The sequence below is a fragment of the Lycorma delicatula genome, chromosome 8 (genome assembly GCF_047948215.1).
Source record: "Lycorma delicatula isolate Av1 chromosome 8, ASM4794821v1, whole genome shotgun sequence".
Classification (NCBI taxonomy): domain Eukaryota; kingdom Metazoa; phylum Arthropoda; class Insecta; order Hemiptera; family Fulgoridae; genus Lycorma; species Lycorma delicatula.
Window position 1 is genome coordinate 121,072,328 of NC_134462.1, and position 21,683 is coordinate 121,094,010.

Consider the following 21,683-nt stretch of genomic DNA (forward strand, 5'->3'; position numbering starts at 1 on the left):
AACCCCTGTCAAGGTTATGTAAAGAAACCCTTACCTACACCAGAATCCCCTCCACCAACACAAAAGAAGACTAACAGGCATAACCTTCGATTCAAAAACAATAGAGCATCCCGAGAAGATGGCATCGTCTGACTACTGAAAACCGTCGGACCAAACTCCCTCAAAACACTCACACAAATTTGGCAGACAGAAAAGTAGTCGAAGACAGAAACTTCGCTCTCACCCACCCGCTACATAAAAAGGGAGTCTACAGACGTGAAGAATTATCGAGGTATCTCCCTTCAAGTTACGTACAAAATTTTCTCAGCTTGTCTTGTCCAAACAACATAAGAATAGCTTTAACATAAAAATGGCGAATACCAAGCTGATTTCCGTCGCAGTCGATCCTGCGCAGAAAAATATTTCAACTTACAAACAATTTTGTAATAAAAGCAGTCAGAAACAGCACGATATTATGCACATTTTTGTCGATTTCAAAAAGGCATATGCTCGATTCACCGACAGTCCCTCGTCTTTATCCTCGAAGAACAAGGACCCGAAACCCGAAAACCCTGAACCTTATCAAACAAACAGTTGCCGATCCTACCTCCAGGGTGAAATTCATGGACAAAATATCCGAACCCTTTTTGATAAAAACCTGCGGCCGACAAGGCGATGGCCTGCCTCCGCTTCTCTTTAATCTTGTTCTGGAAAAAGTTATCGGAGAATGGGAAAAAGGATTGAAAAATCATAACTTCTGGAACCCATAAAACTTAGTTCAACTAAAGATGACATCAGAAATTCACGTCTGGCTTTCGCAGATGACGTAGCCGTACTAGCATACAATGAGATCACGGCAATCAAACAAATAGAAATCCTCAAAAAATGTGCTGGAAAAGTCGGGTTAAAATATTTCCTCTGCTCGAAACTCGACGTCCAATTATCGACTACAAAATTTAGACGTATCGGGAGAGTTCCATACTTAAAATATCTAGGCAAGATCCTCGAATTTACAGGGGGAGAATAACATCATAGAATTTCCCCTACACAAACTCAAGAGAGCCTACGGGAAATCCAGAACATTTTTAAAAAAATTCTCGTCCGAACACGCAAAAATCATGCACTACAACACAGTAATCATGCCTGAAGCACTGTACTTCATAGAAATACTCACACTTCACAGAAAAGGCGACCTAGAAAACATTTTGAAAGCAGAACACAAAATTATGAGAAAAATTCTCCTCCGCCCGGAAAGAACAGAAGATGGCTACAGATCGAAATCGCGGAAAACAACCGAAAATTGTTTAATCTTGCCGCAGACATCCGAAGAAGAATAAGATAACAGTTTTACAGACATCCACACATACTTCCGACAACAAGGCTTACCCACAAAATTCTGATCTACGACTGAAAAACATCCCCTGGATCCAACAAGTCAAAACTTAGTTGGACAAGTCAGACTTAGAAAAAGCTCACATAAATTTCGTAGGAAATTTCACACAGAAAATTGTACGGTCAAGAAATCGGGTAATGGGAATTACACTCTGAAAATGAAATCCCAAAGAGACCAGAGACTAGGAACCACGTGGACAGAAGAAAGAAAGAAAGAGAACCTAAGGGTAAAAAAATGAGAACTACTTAGATACGCAGAAAATTGAATCGTAATAACTTTGGGTAGTCCAACAGGGTCCAGTCGCAAATAATTAAATGCAGATAAACCACACACGACAAACAGCGTGGTCCAGATAACCAAGTACCGAATTTTATTTTATAAATGCATAAATTAATTAAGTTTGAAAATTTAATTTATTATTTTTTTTATTTAATTTAATAAAGTAATACAACCGTTTTAAAAAATTAATAGTAACATAAAATTGGTCAAGCGATTCTTTCTTTTTTTTATATAATAAAATACATTCCCAACATAAATTAACTCAAAAGTAATAAAAATCTAATTACTATAAAATTTAAAGAGTAATAAAAATTTAATATTTTACAAATGAAACTAGAAATAGCATAATAAATTTAGTTTAATTAACGGGAAACAGAAATGTGTCTGAAATTTTATTATATTGTTAAGCGCCTGAAATTTATAGACTATAAATTTTTAGCTTGAATGCTTAAATTAACAATAACAAAAGAAAAAATGTTAAATGAAACAAACTTTAAATATACAATAGTTTTATTGCAAATGAACATCTGGTGTCGATTCCAGTCGATTGATTTTACAAATTAATACAGATATATTGATAACTTAACAAAAAAAGAATAAAATTGTTATTAGATTATTTAATTACTGTCAAACTAATGATTTAAATGTTAAATACCCATGTGTGTGTATATATATTCATCTTATATATTATACGGATACGTGTCATATCAGCTTATATTATTACTATTCATTTTATTTGAAAAAATAATTTTAATACCAGGGTGATACACATTTAAATGTGGTACAACTTGTAAAATTAACATTTTTATCTAAAAAAAAAAATCTATAATAAAAAATAAAAAATATATTTTTTATTCATAAATAAGAAGTAGAATAGCCTAAAAATAAAACGTTCATTTCTTTTTGGTCGGTTGAGATGGAAAAGGATGGAAAGGCAGCGAAATAATCGGAGTAAAGGATATACCGGTATACAATAAGAAAGAAATTGTGTTACGTTAAGGAAATTCGTTATCAGATCAAATAAATTATCTAATTACCTGTGCTGAACGTAAGGTGCTAAGAAGCACGTTTTAAAATATTTTTTCTGTTGATTTAAATGTTAACTGCATTTCGTTTGGTTAGGCGTGCTGCTATACAACCGCGTGTTTGTCTCGGTGAAGAAGAAACCAACTTGCTCCTCACTTTCCTTATATTAAGTTTGACATGAGATGTTTGTTATTCTTGCGGTTGTACGTGTAATTTTTCAGAAGTTAATTAGCGACTCGTGTCAGGTCACTTACATCCGTTACAATTAGGGAATGTACATATACTATTAAATTAAACATTTGATTATTAGCGCCTTTCTGAATGAAATAAATGTATTTGATCTATCAAATATTTCACAACAGAAACTTGTTGATTTATATTATTTTTCCTCTTTTATTTTTTACATCCACGACGCGTATCGTGCATCAAACGTCATTAGGAAGCAGTCCTAATTGCTTTTTCTAAAAGTAATGATATTCATTACACAATCAGATTCAAGGTGAAAATGTAGTGATATCTTTAATATTAGGCTGAATGTCACTTGTATTTTAGTGGATTTCTCATGCTGATGAACAAAAATATATTCGGCTCAATTAAGAAGACGCAAAGGAAACTATTTCACTTCTCATTTTGTATCTATTTAACTTGGCACGAGATAGTAGTTCCTGAGTATTTGATTGATTCGTTTGACTTGTCAAAACTCTTACGATCGTTAGATTATGTACCCGGTTTATTATTATATTATGTTTAAAATATTAGGTTTAATTATGTAATAGACTTACATTTATTTTACATCAGTTGCAGGTCATTATGAACGCGTGACGCGGGTATGATGTGGCCTCGTGGCCAAGGAAGAGTCCTTTTCATCTTGGCTCTTCTTCCGTTTGGAGTCAACGCTGTAGATCTTGGTAAGTAATCCAGTTTACGTATTTATTTAGATTTACCCTGTCTTTATTATTTATGCTCGATATTTTTTTCGTATTGATCTTTCTATCGAGGTTTATTTTCGTAAAACAAATTTACCGCTATAATTTTCCAAGATATCTCTTAAAAGCATTTTTGTTTATAATTTGAATGAAATTTGTTTAGTTTTAAAGGGGATGAAAGATCCACTCGAAAAAGCGAAAGTCCAACCGATTGGAATTATTTTTTGCCGTTTTAAGTTAATTTGAAAATCTGCCCGATTTAACAAAAATAGAAACCTTAATTTTTTTAGAGGATTGACATTTTCTGTGTAAAAATTCGAAAACGTACTGCCCTGAATTATTTTTAGTTTCCTTTAAATTTCTACGTTTTTTACAATTAATTTAAAGTTACTGAATAAATTTCATTGCATTCTTAACATGTTTTGTGTAGTAGAAGAAGCTACAAAAATATAAGATTTTCCTTAATAATATAATTTGATATAAAAATCAAGCTATAATAAATTTTGCTATAGTTTTTTTTCTTCATATTTTCCTCATTATTTTCTGTTAATCCAGTACAGTTAAATTTTTAGGGACGATAAAAAAAGTTACTTTTTACTTGCTTTTTCTTTGTTTTATGAGATACAAATTTCCAAAAAAAAAAAAATTATTTTTCGATATTTTTGCTCAAATCGAAAATTGATCATTCTATCATCGAAATAAAAGACTTGTGAAAAAACAAAAACAAATTTTTAATTCTTTATTTTTACATTAAATTAAAAAACTTTTAAAATGAATTTTAAGAATATTAAAAAAAACATTAATGTTTTTAAATAATATTTTTTCAATCTTTATTTAAATTTTAACTTTTGAAGTCTACTGAAAAATTAAAAATTTTAAAAATTGAAATAAATAAATGTTTCCTTACGGTAAAAAAAATTAAAGTGTATCTTTAACTCGATTTATTTTTCTTAAAAAAGTATGTTATATTATTTTACATTAAAATTTTTTTTTTTTAAATATGGGAAGACTTACATAAAAATATGTATGGGCGCTCTCCGTACGAAAAATAGCGTTCTCAAGAAAGCATTGGAAGGAATATCGCGTTGAATTTTAAGAAAACTTGGTAAAAAAACTGCTGCAACCGTGCTTAAAGCTATGTGGAATGTATAAAAGTGTAATATTTTTATCTAAAATTTTCCAAAAAGTATTCTTCAATTTTCGCGTGAAAATTATTTGAATGTCAGAATGATAAGCGTTCATGATTACGCTGTAATAATTCTATACTAAAAAATAAAAATGTAAGCGAGTCTTTATTGTAGGCGTTGTCTCATTTAAAAAAAAAAATCATTTACAAGCGGACGAAAAATCTACTTCGAAAGCTTGGTGTTATCCTTGGAAATTTTATGGCGTGCGAAAAATGCCTTGCCCGATTAGGATCGATTTCGAGAGATTCTAGATGAAAAAACCTTTCATCCAACCACAAGAAAATTCAGCCGAAAGTTCGTCCAACTTTGGGTAAAGTTGAGGTAAAACTTTACCACGAAACGCGCCAAAGGGAAATATCATCTGAGAGAGTTCCTTTTCAAACCGATTAAAAAACATAATTTAAATGATTCTATTTGGGGAGAAAAATAAAGTTTGAACTTTCTTAGAGAAAAAATACACACACACACACACACACACACACACACACACACACACACACACACCCATATATATATATATTTGTATTTTCCAAACTATTACAAGAACCTTTTTATCTTTTATTAAAATCTATAAAAAAAAAAAAAAAAAAAAAAAAAAAAACGGAATTAGATCATATGAAGTAAATCTCTTTGTTTTTAATACCTCTTTGAACGAATTTAATAAAAAAAATCTGACAACACAGTCGTGTGACTTTCTCGTCACCCGTTTTTTTTCTGATGCACGGTTTACCCACACAAATTAATTTAAAATATTTAAATATAATATTTTTTTGTATAGCTGTACGTCAGTGCTACACTTGCGCTTCTTGTGGTGATACGGGGTATTATTGACGCACTTAGCCTCTAATTTAGAACATTTTTTGGAGTGGAGGTGCGATTTTTAAAAAAAATCTTTCAAATAATATTATTTTTTTATCGTCAATAAATGCGCCTAAGAAAAATACGACCTCGAGATACTGAGGGTGACCTTGCTTTACAGCATTACTCCCTTGACCTTTTAAGTTGAAAATTACCTTTTAAGTTGCCCCAAATACAGAAGTAAGCTGACCTAATTTGATCAAAATCGGTTTACTAGTTCTAGAGATATAAGGTGTGAAACACCTTATATCTTACCTTATATACGTACATATGAAAATCCGGAAAATTTCCATCTGGGTTTTTGGTTTCTTAAGTGTAAAAAAGTCTAGATCCGGTGAAAACCGCATATGTCCAAATTGGACCGATTACAATACTTTACCGTGTACTATAATAACTCTGTCTATAGACGGGAAAGTAAAAATTTGTATTTTTTTTTCAATAAGTTTTGTTATTCTCTTATCCAGATACTCTGGGTATCGAAATGGGGACTTTCAGTTTAAAAACAATGCTGTAAGCGGGTCCTTACTGATGAATCAGCCTTGATTCAAATTTAATTAACTTTGATGTCACCGTTTTTTTTGCAATTATTAGGAATGAAATCTGATTTTTAAAACCGTTTCCGGATACTGAAAAAAAAAAAAAACGACTGTCGGTAAATCGAGCGACAGGTAAATAAAGTTACAACTTATTTTAAAATGTATTTTGGGTTTATTCGTAAAAAGATGTTACATTTATCTGAAATAAACATATTTATTTGGCGTAAAATAAAGATTTTAAGAGAAAGGCGCAGTTGATTTTTCATTTAATCGTATATTTTAAATGTAATGCGTATTACATCAGTGCAATATAATTTATTATGGAAAATACATTTAATTTATATAATAGGCATTCTTTTGAAGTCCACCGATGAAATGTGGAAGTTGTTCTCGATATTGAATCTGTGCCATTTTGCAGGATAACCTATTATTACTCCCACCCATTACAATCCTCCCCTCTAACCTTATCATTCTCCAACTCGCCTACTCTTTAACGCGCGCTATCACTCTTTCTCTCTCTTTCGTCCCCGTTTTTTGTTTTCTCTTCCCCGTATGTACAGCTCTCTATCTCTTTCTCTTCACTTTTCTGGTCCTTTTCTTACCCTCAATTTCTATTCTTTACGTGCCGCGCTCCACAGAAATGAAATAAAGGGACCGAAAGACAATTGTTTCCCTCCCGTTCATCCGTAAAATAAAAAGAATGGAATCGCTAGAGAAGAATTTTATCCTTGTCTTTTTCTGTGTTAAACCACTATAACGTTAATTTTAAAAAAAGTCAATTTTTTATTTCGGAATTAATGAAAATAATATTTTTATAACTCCGATATACGATTCTTATATTTTGTTCTTTGTTCTAAAAGTTATTGATGTCAGCAATATTTGAACGTATTTTATATAGAGGGTATACACTACTGTGTATGTACGGTAGGACGGAAAATTAAATGGTTAAGGCGGCTTGACATTAAGCAGCTGTCAGCCATTTTTTTATTTAAATGATGTTTTATAGTTTATATCTGGATAATAATAATATATTTTGAAGATATTACCTCTTTGTACGTATTTGAATCCCAAAGTCAAAATTCTTTTCTATCGGTATACGCTCAAACCTGTTAAGCGGCGAATTGTCACATTATAATTAGTAAGTCAACTCCCTTCGAAATACCTTTTAATTCAGCCTTATTAGTGTCGCCTATATTTTTTTCAACAGAGGAACTATCTTTATAATGTACATCATTACTTTCAGAGAAAAATACCTTGTACCTCATATTCTTTACGCGGTTTACTGACTGAGACAGATAGTATAAAGAAATTAATTTACCGCTTTTAGGAGGTAAACAATGCCGTATTAATACTTTTACCGCTCGGTGAGAATGCAGTAGGAATATACCAGGGCGAAATTATAATTGAAAAGATGTAACTGTAAAGATGGACTAAGAAATAGTTATCGGATAGATCTCTCTGCGGCTTAGCACGATTTATAGACGTTTTGGAGGCGTGATATTTTACTTGGATATCCAACACATCATTTGAAATTATTACTTTAACATCCTCCTTATAGTACGGCTCGAGTCTTGTTTTTTTACGTATATTAATGCGACGAGACAGGCCGCCCGTGAACGGAAGTTGTTCTAAACGAGACCTGTAAGTAAGCAGAAGCTGTCTGCAGCACAAAGTACAAATTATGAAATTATTTTTTTGTTTTCAGCCTTCAGCAGAGAGATATTATTACGATACATGCGTATAAAATTCATTATAAAAAAGGAAATGTATACGCGTTTAACTATATAATTACTTAAAGAAATAAGTTAACAAAAAAAGTTAAACGAAAACGTTTTTTATTACTGTTTGTTGAATACATCAGAGAAGAAAATATTCAAACTGTTATCATTCTGTCCTCATATATTCGGATGAAGTTTAATCGATGAATAGATCTCATATTTTTTCCGATAAAAACGTTTGTCTCTATGGTTAAAATCAACAGCTTAATGCTGTACAGGTCATTTGAATTTCAACAAAATACCGTATTTCTGATGATTTCGCACAAGGTAAAATTGGAAGGTGTAAAATCTTATGATCACAGTAAAACCGATAAATCGCTCCTCGTTGACATCCTATCCGTTCAAGAAAAGTTTGCTTGACGGTATCTCTAACTTGAAGAGCTGTTGTTTAACACCTTGTGAGTAAAATGTAGTATCATTCTAAAATATATATCCCCCGTCGCTTTTCTATGAAAAAAATTGTCTCGACATCCTTTTCTTTGTGATCCCACAGTAAAAGAGAGTTCACGATAAGTTAAATTCCTTCTTCATAAGTAAGGATTTTCATTTGACCATTAAAACAAATTATGACAGTTTATTCAGCCTTTCAAACTGAAGCGCGTTTCATCAGACCGTATTATTATTTTAGAAAAATAAAAATCTGTTTCACGAAGAATAATAATAAAAACTTTTTCTCAAAAAACCAGCCTTCTATAAAATTCTTCTTCTGGAATTACATGAAGTAGCCTCGATCGTTATCATTTGAGCATCAATCCCTTTAGAATTTTTTATAACCTTATTCTGATTATTTCCAGACTAATGAAAGTTTCTTTTTGCTGATAATTGAAGACTTTTGCTAATATTTCGGTAAAATGTTGTTTTCCTAAACTAGTTTCAGGCCTACCTGATAGAGTAGCATTTCAAACTTCACTATTTTCAAATTTTACGCTCAGCTTAATCAAATTACTACGAATCGTGAATGAAAAAGTAGGAAATCTAGCAAAGAATTTTTTATGGATTGCAAGCAGTATTCTTACTTTTCCACGAATACTGTGTAATAATTAGACTCCGTCGTGTTTTGTATACTGAAACACCATTATTCTCTACATAGATACAAAAAATTGAACAACAATTGGACGGTAATATCATATGATTACTACCGACTGAAAAACTAATATTCTCAATTTGTTACAGAATTTAAATCTTCTTACAGAGGAAACCGACTTTTAGACCGCTAAATATAACGCGGTTAAAAGAAGATTATAATACGCTCTTTTAAATGAATTTCGTCATTTTATTATTTGCCCTACCGGGCTAGTCTAGTGGACTCGTCGACGTCGCAACACGACAACGACGTTAACCCCAGCTGATTTTCTAAGTCTAAGGTTTTGAGGCTCAAATACTAGTAAAAGTTCGTTTGTTTTATACGGATTTGAATACTAGACGGTAGATATCGGTGTTCTGTGACGGTTGGGGTTCAAGTAACCATAAGTCTTAGCTTGAGTCTTTACAAGATTACACCTCATTTACATGTCATACTCATCAACCACATCGCTTCGGGCCGTGCGGTGGGGGGAGGGGTTGCTTATTGCTCTCTAGTTGAACAGATTGCAACGTACACATAAAAAAAAATTATTATTTTTTGTCTGCGTTTCTTAAGGAAAATTGTAATTAATATATTATAAATTATTATATTATATATATTATTTATTATAAAAGTTTTTTTATGTATATATTCTTATTTTATATTTATTAGGTCGAAATTTGTATGTAGAAACGTTTGCGAGTTTTGGACATTTTATAGTGTGGTAATAATCTCCAAGTCTGTTCGGGATTTGATCCCAAGATTATCCGAGTGAAAGACTGAGACGCTACCAATTTTCCATGGAATATTGATCGAAGTTATAATATTTATGTATTTAAAATTATATAAACGGTATTTTATATTTTTAATTACTTTTATCTATAATGGTACGTGTAATAAAAGTAATTTAAATATTTGCATTCGTTAAAGCTTAAAACTATAATACGTGTAATATTTATTGAACCGATTTTCGTGTAATGTACTTTATAGTTATAGGGCTTTATAACGGTCACATTTCTTTGTACAGTAATTGATACGGAATCGATTCATCTGCTAAGAAACTTATTGCTTTGTAAACGGAATAAAAGAAGTTTTTATCTCTCGACATCAGAAGGACATTTTAGTATAGTTTTTAGAAACGAGTAATATTAACAAAAAGTGTATATTTTTGAAAAAGATCGAAACTTTTTGAAAAAAATTTTAATTTAAGTAATTAAATCTTGGCATACATTTTTCTTTGTTCTATTCCTGTTATTACTAACTTTTAAATTAAAACTGTAACCGGTTAAGAGTTAGTTGGTGACAGTTTTTTTGCTTGAAAAATTTTTAAGAGTTATTAGTTTAAAAATAACACTGATAAACATAATTTTTATTCCTAACATGCGATACGTGATTTTAATCTGATTTTTGATGGTTTGGCGTGAACCAAAGGTTCATGTAACCGATTGTTACTTTTGTTTAACAAGTGTGTCTGGAATTTCTAAAAAATCTAAACCTACTGTAAAATATTCTTTATTGCAATCTGCAATCAGGCCTGCACCTCACAGTGAAATTATTCCAGTTCCTGAGCCACGTGTGAATGTGTTTCGAAAGCAGCGACGATGAATCAGGCAGTACTGAAGAAAACAACAATGATTTTGATTTTGAAAAATTATCTTCTAATAAGCCACATCTTATATCACAACATGAATTAATTGACATTGTTAGGGATTAATCAAGTTGAACATAGAAATCAAAAAAAAAAAAAGTTGAACTGTTAGGATCAAGACTGCAAAATTAGAATTTACGTCTAATCTATTTTACTTTGTAAAAAAAATACAAAAATTTCGGGCTTTCGAAGCCGACAAAAAAAACTTTCTCAATACTTTATTGATGAATATAATTTGACTTATTTCACAAATATTGATGAGCTTATTTAGGACAAGTTCATAAACCTGAGGACTGGCGCCTTTTCATAAATTCGTTCAAGTATAGTTTAAAAGTGGTTCTATTACACAACGGTAACAAATATCCTTCGATACCGATCGCATATAGTATTATTTAAAAGAGACGTACGATGTGACGAAAGACATTCTTGAAAAAATAAATTATAAAAAATATAACTAGAACATATGTGGCGATTTGAAAGTTATAGCTATTTTTTTAGGCCTGCAGTTAAGCTGCATCCGAAGTACATATGTTTTCTTTGCGAATGGGACAGCCAAGCTAGGGATAAACATTGTTACCAGAGCAGAAGAAATGAGACAAGTTAACTCCAAACGGGAAAAATATTATTCATGAGCCCTTAGTTAAAGAAATAATTTTACTCCCTCTTCATATCAAGCTAGGACTAATAAAAAATTTTGTAAAAGCAAGGAAGAAGGATAGTCCCGGATTTATGTACATCTGGCAGAAATTTCCAAATGTAAGTGAAGGAAAAATTAAAGAAGGAATATCTGTTGGCCAAAGGTGATTCATTTAACATCGAGTTAAATAATGTAGAAAGTACAGCTTGGGCTTCATTTAAAGTCGTTTTCAGAAATTTTATCGGCAAACAAAAATCCAACAACGATTGCCACGGTATTGTTAATCACCTTCTTATTTAATACAGAACTATGGGATGTAATATGTCTTTGAAAATACATTACCTCCTCTCACATCTGGATTTTTTTCACGGGAAATCTCGGAGACGTAAGTGACGTACACGGTGAACGTTTCCACCAAGACATTTCGGTGATGGAAAGCCGCTATAAAGAGAAATGGAAGACTAACATGCTAGCCGATTACTGTTGAACATTAATTCGCGATGTGCCTGAGGCTGTTTATAAACAGAAGTATCAGCGACATCATTCTTACGCAGGTATGGCCGTCAAAATTATAAATTTTACAGATATTAACTATTTTTTTCCTTAATTTTTTTTGAAGCGTAATTTATTTAATTCTAAGGGTGATAAGAAAATTATATTTACAGATCTGTAAAGTACACAAAAAAGCAATTCAAGAAATGGTATTGCTTTTAGAGAAACATTTTAAAAAATGTTTTTTTTTTTTGTTATCGGTGTAATAGATTACTGTATCACGAACACCAAACTCGCTGGGCAGGTTGTAGATGTGAGGGTGCATCGGGCGTCGGATGTTGACTCAGATCATTAGAATATGATGAACTAGTATATTTTTCATATGTTCAAGCCTTAATCTTTATCAAATAATTCCACCTGTTACGTGTTTTTTCGACAACTTAAGTAAAAGCTTTTTCAAATTGTTCCTCTTTGTTACTTAATAATGTAATAAAGATAGATAATAATTTCATCTAATGTTATTTTGATATTAAAATATTTTAATATGAATATTTCACATAATTTAGGACAAAAATAATATATACACATCCTACATTTAAGTGAGTCTTACCTAACACCTATCAATTAGTATCTGTTTATATCGTTTTAATCAACTTTTTTTATTTTAATCAACGTGTAGGTTTCTTCCTCTTTTGTTTCTTTGAAGGATTTACTTTGAATTTGTTTTTTTCTACACCTTTCATATTTTAAAACAGAAAAAAAATTAACGCTGAATTGAAATCAAATGTCAACTATTTACCAAACCTTAATTTGATACAGACTTAAAAAAATGTATTTTCAAGAGCGTTTCTTTTTAAATTCATTTTATTTTGTTTTAAAACCTTTTTTTAACAGACTTCAAAAAACGAGGAGGTTATCAGTTCAACTGGATTTTATTTTTTAATGTATATTACGCAATATCTCCGACGTTGGTAAACAGATTTTGAGATATATATTTTTTTTATTCTAAAGAGTATACTATAAATTTTAACAATATCCGACGATAATCTCAGAAACAATACCAAAAAATCCGAACGTCTCGACACTCTTAACCGCTGACCGTTCGCACCAGTACAGTGTTGCTCTTTTCCCTGTATTACTGGGATATTAATAACAGTCTATATTATCGTTGTTTAGTCTCTGTGGAAATATTTTTGGCATTTATTTCTCTATTTTTCTCCCTTAAACAATCATTCCTTTTTTTCCTTGCCTACTTTGTTCTTCCGTATAAATATTAAACCGACATTTAATATTTAAATAAAACGGTGACAAAGTGTATTATCCCTAATTGCAAAATTATAATATAAATAAAATAATATAAAATAATATAATAATATTTATATATAATATAAATTAAATTTATATTAAACCAAACGTATACTCGCAGTAATGAAATCTATAAATCGGATAGATTACGCAACCTCATTATTGCTGTCAACGCTCTCATCATGAGGTCTATTTAATAAATGATTTCGGTACAAATCATAAAGGCGATGCCCTCTAAAGTTTTAATTCGGCTAAAAGCTACATAAATCTGCTCCACGGCAAAATATTTCTTACCGAGGTCTATCACTGTCCTGTCAAAAGTAGTACCCAGCAGTTTGAGAACGGTTACAGCCCCGCGTAATATTAGAGGTAGCATTCTGCGCTCGACATCTCCGTATATCCCTTTATCGCTTGGAATTTTGTACATACTGGTGAAATGGTTACGCAACCGGCAACATCTTTCATTCCAAGACTGACAGTCTCGTAATCAAATTTTACGAGTACAGATTCCGGTAACTCTCGTTCCTCGTATATCAAGCCGAGGCGGTGAGAATATCGCTCTTGCGTTTCGTTTGACAATTTTTTTTTTTGTCTTCAGTCATTTGACTGGTTTGATGCAGCTCTCCAAGATTCCCTATCTAGTGCTAGTCGTTTCATTTCAGTATACCCTCTACATCCTACATCCCTAACAATTTGTTTTACATATTCCAAACGTGGCCTGCCTACACAATTTTTTCCTTCTACCTGTCCTTCCAATATTAAAGCGACTATTCCAGGATGCCTTAGTATTCGTTTGACAAACGTTTGTGCAATTAACTGACGCTCTAGACTTTCATTCCGTAAGAATCGACTGTTGTACATTCTCATTTGTGAGAGTCTATACTCTCGTTGTGAGAAATCTGGGGAAATATTCATAACATCTGTTTTTCTATATTTCCTTAAACGATTGTTCCTTTCTGGGCAACTTTCCTTCAAACGTAGCTGTCTCATTTGGTCAGTGCGTTTACTTTGACCTGAAAATTAATTAAAACAAGTCCAAGAAAAGTATCTAATAATGTTTGAGAAAATCTTTCTATAATAATAAAAATAAAAAGCACAATTATTTAGATTTGATATACATACCTTCGGGTAATTGCTAATAAATATAGACCGCTTTGCAATAATATTTTTTAGAGAATTTAATTCTGAGAAAATCTACGCAAGTAACGTCAGTTGAACAAACAGAAGAGATTAAGAAATTTGAATTTTATTAATAACAACGCAGATGGGAACGTAAGAGAATTGCTGTTTTTAACCGAAACAACAATATATATATACACACACAAACATTTATTTATTTAATAAACTCATTTTTTATTATAAACAGATTAATATTTCAATTTGTAATGCGATTAATTAAAAACACGAGATGAAACTTTCTTTTTTTTTTGTAATTTGCACCGCGGATAAACGAAAACATATATTAATGTAAACATCACACTTGGCTTATACAATATTTTCCTTAAATCTATCGAAGACTATTCCCTTTGTTTTTGTTACGCAATATACGGAAGTAAAAAGAGAACGAGAAAAGATTGAGGATTATTTGAGACGATACTTGACCAATGTGTGTGTGTGTGTGTGTGTGTGTGTGTGTGTGTGTGTGTGTGTGTGTGTGTGTGTGTGTGTGTGTGTGTGTGTGTGTGTGTGTGTGTGTATGTGTGTATGTGTGTGTGTGTGTGTGTGTGTGTGTGTTCGCAAAACAGTGCATATGTGTATGTTTAACCAAAAAGAAAGTATAAAGACCTAAGAGGGATAGAGGGAGAAATATGATGCGAGTGATCAGGTTTCCATTACCGACGGGAAGTGCCGAGACTAGCTGCAGTAGCCACAGCTGGCCACAGATCTCGTCCACTTAGTGGAGAACTCAATTATTCATGGAGTCTAGTAACCTATCTCTACCGATAGCAATGCGCCATAATATTCTCACATTTCCACATATGCACATTTCCATATATATATATATATATATATATATATATTTATATATTATAACGTACGTAGCTTATTATTCCAACAAAAATCTCATAGAGAATTACTGAATCTGTTATAAATATGATACTTGATTAGCTCTCATCGATTTTTAAAATACGTAAACAACTCGCACTAAATTTCCGATTCTGAAAATTTAAATCATGTTATATTAGTAAACAATTCCGTATGAATTAATTTTATAATTTAAATAAACAAGAGATGGAATTACATTATTTTATGATAAAATAAATACATTTTATAAACAAATAACACCGATAAAAATTTCAAAAAAATTGAAAAAATCTACACTTACATTAGTATACTTATTATAAGAAAGAATTAAAGAATTGCAAGTATAAACCCTGATTACAGTAAAAGAATTAAATAAAAATTTTCTAAAACAATTATGTATATATTATTAAATTAATTTTTCTAAATACTTTAAAAAATTAATTACTAGAAATAACTTTAATTTTGACCTAATAATATTTAGTTTATTTTAGTTAAATTTACAACTAAATGAATAAATAAAAGTAATCGAAAACTTTTTTAAACATTAATATATTTAGTTCAGTAATAGAAAGTGCAGCATTATAAAAAAATGTTAAAAAATTAGTTACGAAATAAAAGTTATTTCTATAGATTAAACATTACGACGTTATAGATTAAAATGAAAGAATATAAATATAATATTTGCTACTTTTGAAAAGAAAATTATGATTTTTAACGATAGACTAAACAACAATAAATTTTACGCGTTACGTGTAGGTCGAAAGATAGATGCATTAGATAGCAATATATAATAACTTGGAGGAAGTTCGATCTCAGTAGCCTCAATAACTTTATATACTAACAGTTAAATATGTAACTTGATCGATTCAGTTAAGATGAAAATTATAACCGGTAGGTAGTAATACTTCGTTACACTAATTTGTAGTATGTATATATATACACATATTAAGTAATAACTGTCAACCTTTCAACTCTAATCCAAAGAAATAACTATTTTTTATACCTTGTATTTCATATAAATAAGTAACATGTTCATTCTATTTTACATAAAAGTATAAATATTAGAAAAAAATTATATAATCTATATTTTTCAGTGATATTTCCGCAACACTCGAAAACAGAACTCTGATAAGCGTATTTATTTATTACTTATTTTTAACTCTATTTTTATCGTTATAATCTGGAGCATGCAACGAACTTATTTTACGAAAAGTAGTGATAACTAGAGCGGTCAGACTTAAGCCGGTTTTAAGCAGCGGTTAATCCAGACTTAACAACGAGTGCCTCGATATGAACAACAATGGAAAACGACTTTGAATAAAATAAATGAATGATTACGGTTCCAAGTCGTAAATATTCAGGTTTCAGACATCAGCCCGTTAAAAAATTTATTATCGTGCAGGAATAACAGTGTAAGGACAGGACATTGAAGGTGTAACTACTTCTTAAACAAATGAGGCGTGACATCTACTGCAGGCTGGAAGTATCGTAAACCTTTTCGGACGGTAGAATATCGTATTATAAAATACAGACTGAGGCGCTAAAAAAAATTAGAAAATGTTTTATGTACTCATCACATATAAATGAAATAAATACATAATCTGTACCATAGTTTTATGTGAGTTACAGACGAATTAAAAAAAAATTGATAGGGAAAAATGAAATTTGAATAAAATATCGTAAAAAAAAAATCAACTTAATTTTTAAAGGATGAAGTCACGCAATTCTTGGCGAGATTCTTATTTTATAACTCCAAAAAGATCTGGAAAGAATTTTGTAAAAAAAAAAAAACAAATTAAAATAATTTAAAAAAAGCAGTTAAAGAATCGCATAGTTACCCAGCCAGCCTGGGAAAGTTGTGCGATTACGACTAAAAAATAACTTCGTAAAAAATCCTTCTAAAATATTAAACGGTTCTTATTTTGATCGAGTGGTAGTCCGAAAAGTTTTTCGAAAAAAAAATTGTTTTTAAACGTCCTATAAAATGAAGCGTCACAATCCTGATCTTTTCATTTAAAAGTCTACCCCTCTGGACCTAGATGCTTGTGATATGATTGTTTCATACTGAAAAATTAGATCGTTTCGATAAAGGAGCGTTTGGTTAATTTCATTTTTCTGTATTTAAGAGTCGGCAAACTATATAACAGTGCGTATGTTTTACGTCAAATTGTATACTTGCATAAAGAATTTCTATACGACGTTTGTTAGAAAATAAAAATGACATTTTTTTTATGTTATTGCAAGAAATATTATTGTACGAGTTTTAATCTAGTATTTTTCTGTGAACCGTATAACCTCTAATAATAATTTATTTTTTACTCGTTCCAAATTCATCATGATAAGTTATTTTTAATTAGGATACATATTTCCTAACTGAAATCATAAAAATGAATCGATTGATATTAAAGGAAAAGTTAAGATTAAAGGAAACAACATTAAATGAAAAGTTTTTACTAATATAGTCCTAATCGATAAAAAAGAGCCGGCAAAGTATCGCGTGACTTTATCGGCTACTAATAATAAAAATTCAAAAATTAGAGCCGAAAAAAAAACAAAAAAAGAATATATATTTTTTAGAAACAGGGAATAAATATTAAGAAACGTTTTTCTAAAAATATTCATATATATAATTTAACACAACAAATTCTGTGATTTAAAGTTCTCTTTAAATCTAACACCCTCTTCGATAAAGGTTAAATAAGAAAAAGAATACACGCTGTGTATTTTCAAAAAACATTTCTGCATTTTATGTTCAGGCCTACAGATTAAAAAAACTGTAGACATTTCTTGATACCTCTTAGGAAGTATAAATTTTCAGAAATTTTTGAAAAATATTTAACGCCGATGAAGATAAGAGCAAACGAACAAAAAGATATATATTTCAATTTTAAGAGACGGGTTGATTTTCTGAAAGATTTTTTTTTTATTGTTTATGAATTGTACGTAATAGATTTTCTATATTCGCCGAGAAAGTAAAATATGATAGATCCATTACCTAAAAATTTAACAGCGTAATATCTTTGAAAAAAAACAAAAAAACATTCAACAGATTTACCAAGTTTTACCAAATTTAACGAATGAAAAACTACTCAATTGTTAAAATGAAGTGTAGTTTGGAACCAGAGTCATATGTAAAAGAACATATGTAACACGAATTTAATAAATCTCTCCGTAAAATAAAATTTCAGATAAAAAATAAATAAATAATAACCTGCTTATAGATGCAATTTTATTTTACATCGGTATAAAATTTATTTAATATATTTAACTGGAAATTATTATTATTATCAAAAGAAGTTATGTAGAGTACAAGAAAATAACCTTGATCGTTAGTTTTTATATTCGACTACAATGCAGAAATTTCCGACTGTCTCATTGTCAATAGAGTAAAATATAATATTATGCGGTAAATAAATATATATTTTTATCTTTGTTTAATGTTTGAACACAAATGTAATGTGCGTGTACGGCTACCCACATACATGCAATACCTTATGTCTTTATTATTATCGTCATTACTTTTTTATTTTTATAATCTCATATTAGGTACGATATGGAAAAAAAGATTATTTATTATGAATTTTATAGTGATGGAAGTTGTAAAAATACGGCAGTCAAATCTATTATGTACTGAACTCAAAAATAAATTAATAAAAATATGAATTTTATATAGTCTAAAATAAATTTTTTACGGTCATTCTTTGAATATATACCAAAAAAAGGGATATTTCATGTCGGAGGCCACAAAGTAACATGGTAAGCGGACGTGACGCCGATCGCGAGAGACAAACAGCAAAAAATATCGGAAAAAAGCCCTCGTACCGGGGTTACTAAGGAAAATATAAGAATAAAATGAGTTTCCGCTGTCTCCTTCATCGAATTAAATTTATTATTACTCTAACCGGCCTGGGCTAGGTTCACTCGCCCGACCGCCTGGCCAGGGGCTGGAGCCCCCTGGAACCCACACTGTTCGTTACCCTAACGGTTGTGAGGTTAATACTGATAAATTTATCAGTATTTTATCTGTAAATTATCAGTAAATTTATCAGATTCAGGCTTTATAGAAACCTGAAAAAGGGACTAAATTAAAAACGACAAAATAATAATAAGAACTACGGTAAATGAAAATACAAACGAAAAATTCATAACTTATTTCCGTTGTCGTGGTGACAAAAATACGATAATAAAATAAAAGGATTAATCTTTTCTTTTTTTTAATGAATATCTTTAATTCACATTTTTACCCCCGAGAAGGCTACGGCCTCGGTCTGTGGCTTAAAACTTTCCTTGGGATAACATGAATGTATCCTGTAAATTTGAAAGCGATCGTTCGGTCGGTTATCTTTGAACAAATTTGTGTTTACGTACATCTTCATCCAAAATCATATACCAAAATAAAGTAAAAATAAGTTTTCAAGAAACACATATGGGCTGTAAAACCATTATTTTATCCCCTTAAAAAAACCTGATTATGCGTAACGAAGCATAATACTTCGGCATACAAAAAGGGCATTTATTGTGCTTCTGTTATCGTTTTAAAAATTACGGATTCAAATAAAGTTAATCTTACTTATTTATTTATTTATCTTCTTTTTTTTTACAGAATTAATATTATTCTGTTAATGAATTATTAAAATAATCCTAATAAAAAAATCAATTAACAAAAAATCTCTATATTTTGTGCAGCTTCTTTTAACGTTGTATCGTATAAATAGCAGCTGTCAAATACTCACATTTTTCATTAACCCTTGCTAAATTGTTATTCGTTGTAACTATTGTATTTATTTACATAACTTCACGCGTAAATAATTATATATTTTATTACGATGCTTTGATCAATGTTTTACCACAGTTTCCTTTGATCTGTTCAGGCAATAGGTGAGACCATTAATTTTTGTTATACGCACGATAAATTCACCCGTTCCCGACCTGATTTACAAAATATAATATTAAAAAAATGTAAAATATTAAAAATATAATACGGACCGTATTAAAGTTTATTTACTTATTTAGAAACAGAAAAAGGGGAAAAATCTATATATTCCGCGCCAAAAGGTTTTCGTGTAATTTTTTTTCTGACGAGGATAATTAATTCGCTTTCAGTTAATTTTTTTTTTTAATACATGATTTCACTATTTATGATTAATCTGATGTATTTTTATTACATTATTTCAACTTGACAACCTAGTGGTTGTCAACCAACCTAATGTCCCAACCTAGGCCAAGACACACGAGAAATAAAAAGCTGCTTTTATGTTATAAAAGATCGCAAGAAATCGATGTCATTAACTACAATTTCGCAAAGAGCTATTGCTACAGCTTCAAAATTGAGTGATTATGAATTTAAAAAAAATACATTATAAAAGGATTTTTTATGTGTTTTTTTAGTTTTTGTCGGTAATAAATGGACCGATTAAGTCGTTCAAGTGCTCGTTTAAAAACTATCTTAATTGTCTACAACTTCTGTCATTGAAGTACCATGATTGCTCGATTATTTTTCAATTTAGAAACAAAAAAGTAAAAAGAACACTTTTTATTGTTAAATTTAGTTTAATAAGAACAAAAAATTAGGAGTTGTAAACAAATACGTACATGTTGATCTACAAATCGTCTTACATACTGCGGTACAATTGGTTTGCTGCAAACTTTTAATTGACTCAAAATCTCTATGTCTTGTCTATTCGGTTTTATTATTAAATGTAGTATCATTATCAATATCATGATTAGTCTTTACCGTTACTAACCGCATTCTGCTTTTAGGCTGGTCCTTCGCTTTGATGAAACGAAATAACTAAATGTAATACAAATTAGAATCGTGTAAACTTAAAAATAGAATTGTAGTAGTAGCCTATGTCAATACGTACATAATGGATTTCTTAAAATAACAAATATTGTATACCGTAAAAGAATCGTACGTACTACTAGGGCTGTTCGGAAAATTCTGGGCCTGAAAAAAAGCAACAAAATTTTAAGAATATATGCGTATATTTTTTTTTCAACGTAAGTGCCTTTCAATTCGATACATTTAGACCGATGAATTTCTAACTTCTTAATACCGTAAGTTTAATGAGATTTGTACGAATCTGAAAAATAAACGGTCGTCTGAAATTTAACCGTATCGTTTGAATTGAATTTTCTTCCAGGGAGCCGTTTCTTCATGTTTGGGAAGAGGAAGTAATCTATGGAGGCCACATCCGGCGAATACAGCGCATGTGAAAGTACTTCGAAGCGTAGGTCATGACGTTTTTCAGCAATAACCCAAGATCGTGGAGAAAACCCACTTTCTTTTTGACCAGATGTAGACGTTTAGCCTGGACAGCACCTTTTAATCCGATACTAAAACGTATTAGAGGTAAAACCTTTAAAATAAAATACTTTATAGTAGCTCGAACCTTAATTTGATCCATTTTTGAGAAACTGTGATAACTTGTTCGCTACTCTCGATCGAATATTCGTCGCTATAAGCAAGCAAGCGACTAAACGCACCCGTCTGAAAGTTTGCAGCACTAAATCTAAAGGATCACTCGACAAATATCATAGTATTTTGGTCA

General features: G+C 30.6%; 1 protein-coding gene across 1 annotated transcript in view; it reads left to right on the forward strand.

Moving 5' to 3' along the window:
* The window catches only part of Ddr (discoidin domain-containing receptor 2), a 597,456-nt gene that overhangs the window by 50,566 nt on the left and 525,207 nt on the right, over window positions 1–21,683 (forward strand). The window contains exon 2 of the mRNA XM_075373682.1: window positions 3,476–3,585. Within this exon, the coding sequence (XP_075229797.1) occupies window positions 3,507–3,585 (79 nt within the window). The 5' untranslated portion in view covers window positions 3,476–3,506. The remainder of the gene's footprint in view (window positions 1–3,475; window positions 3,586–21,683) is intronic.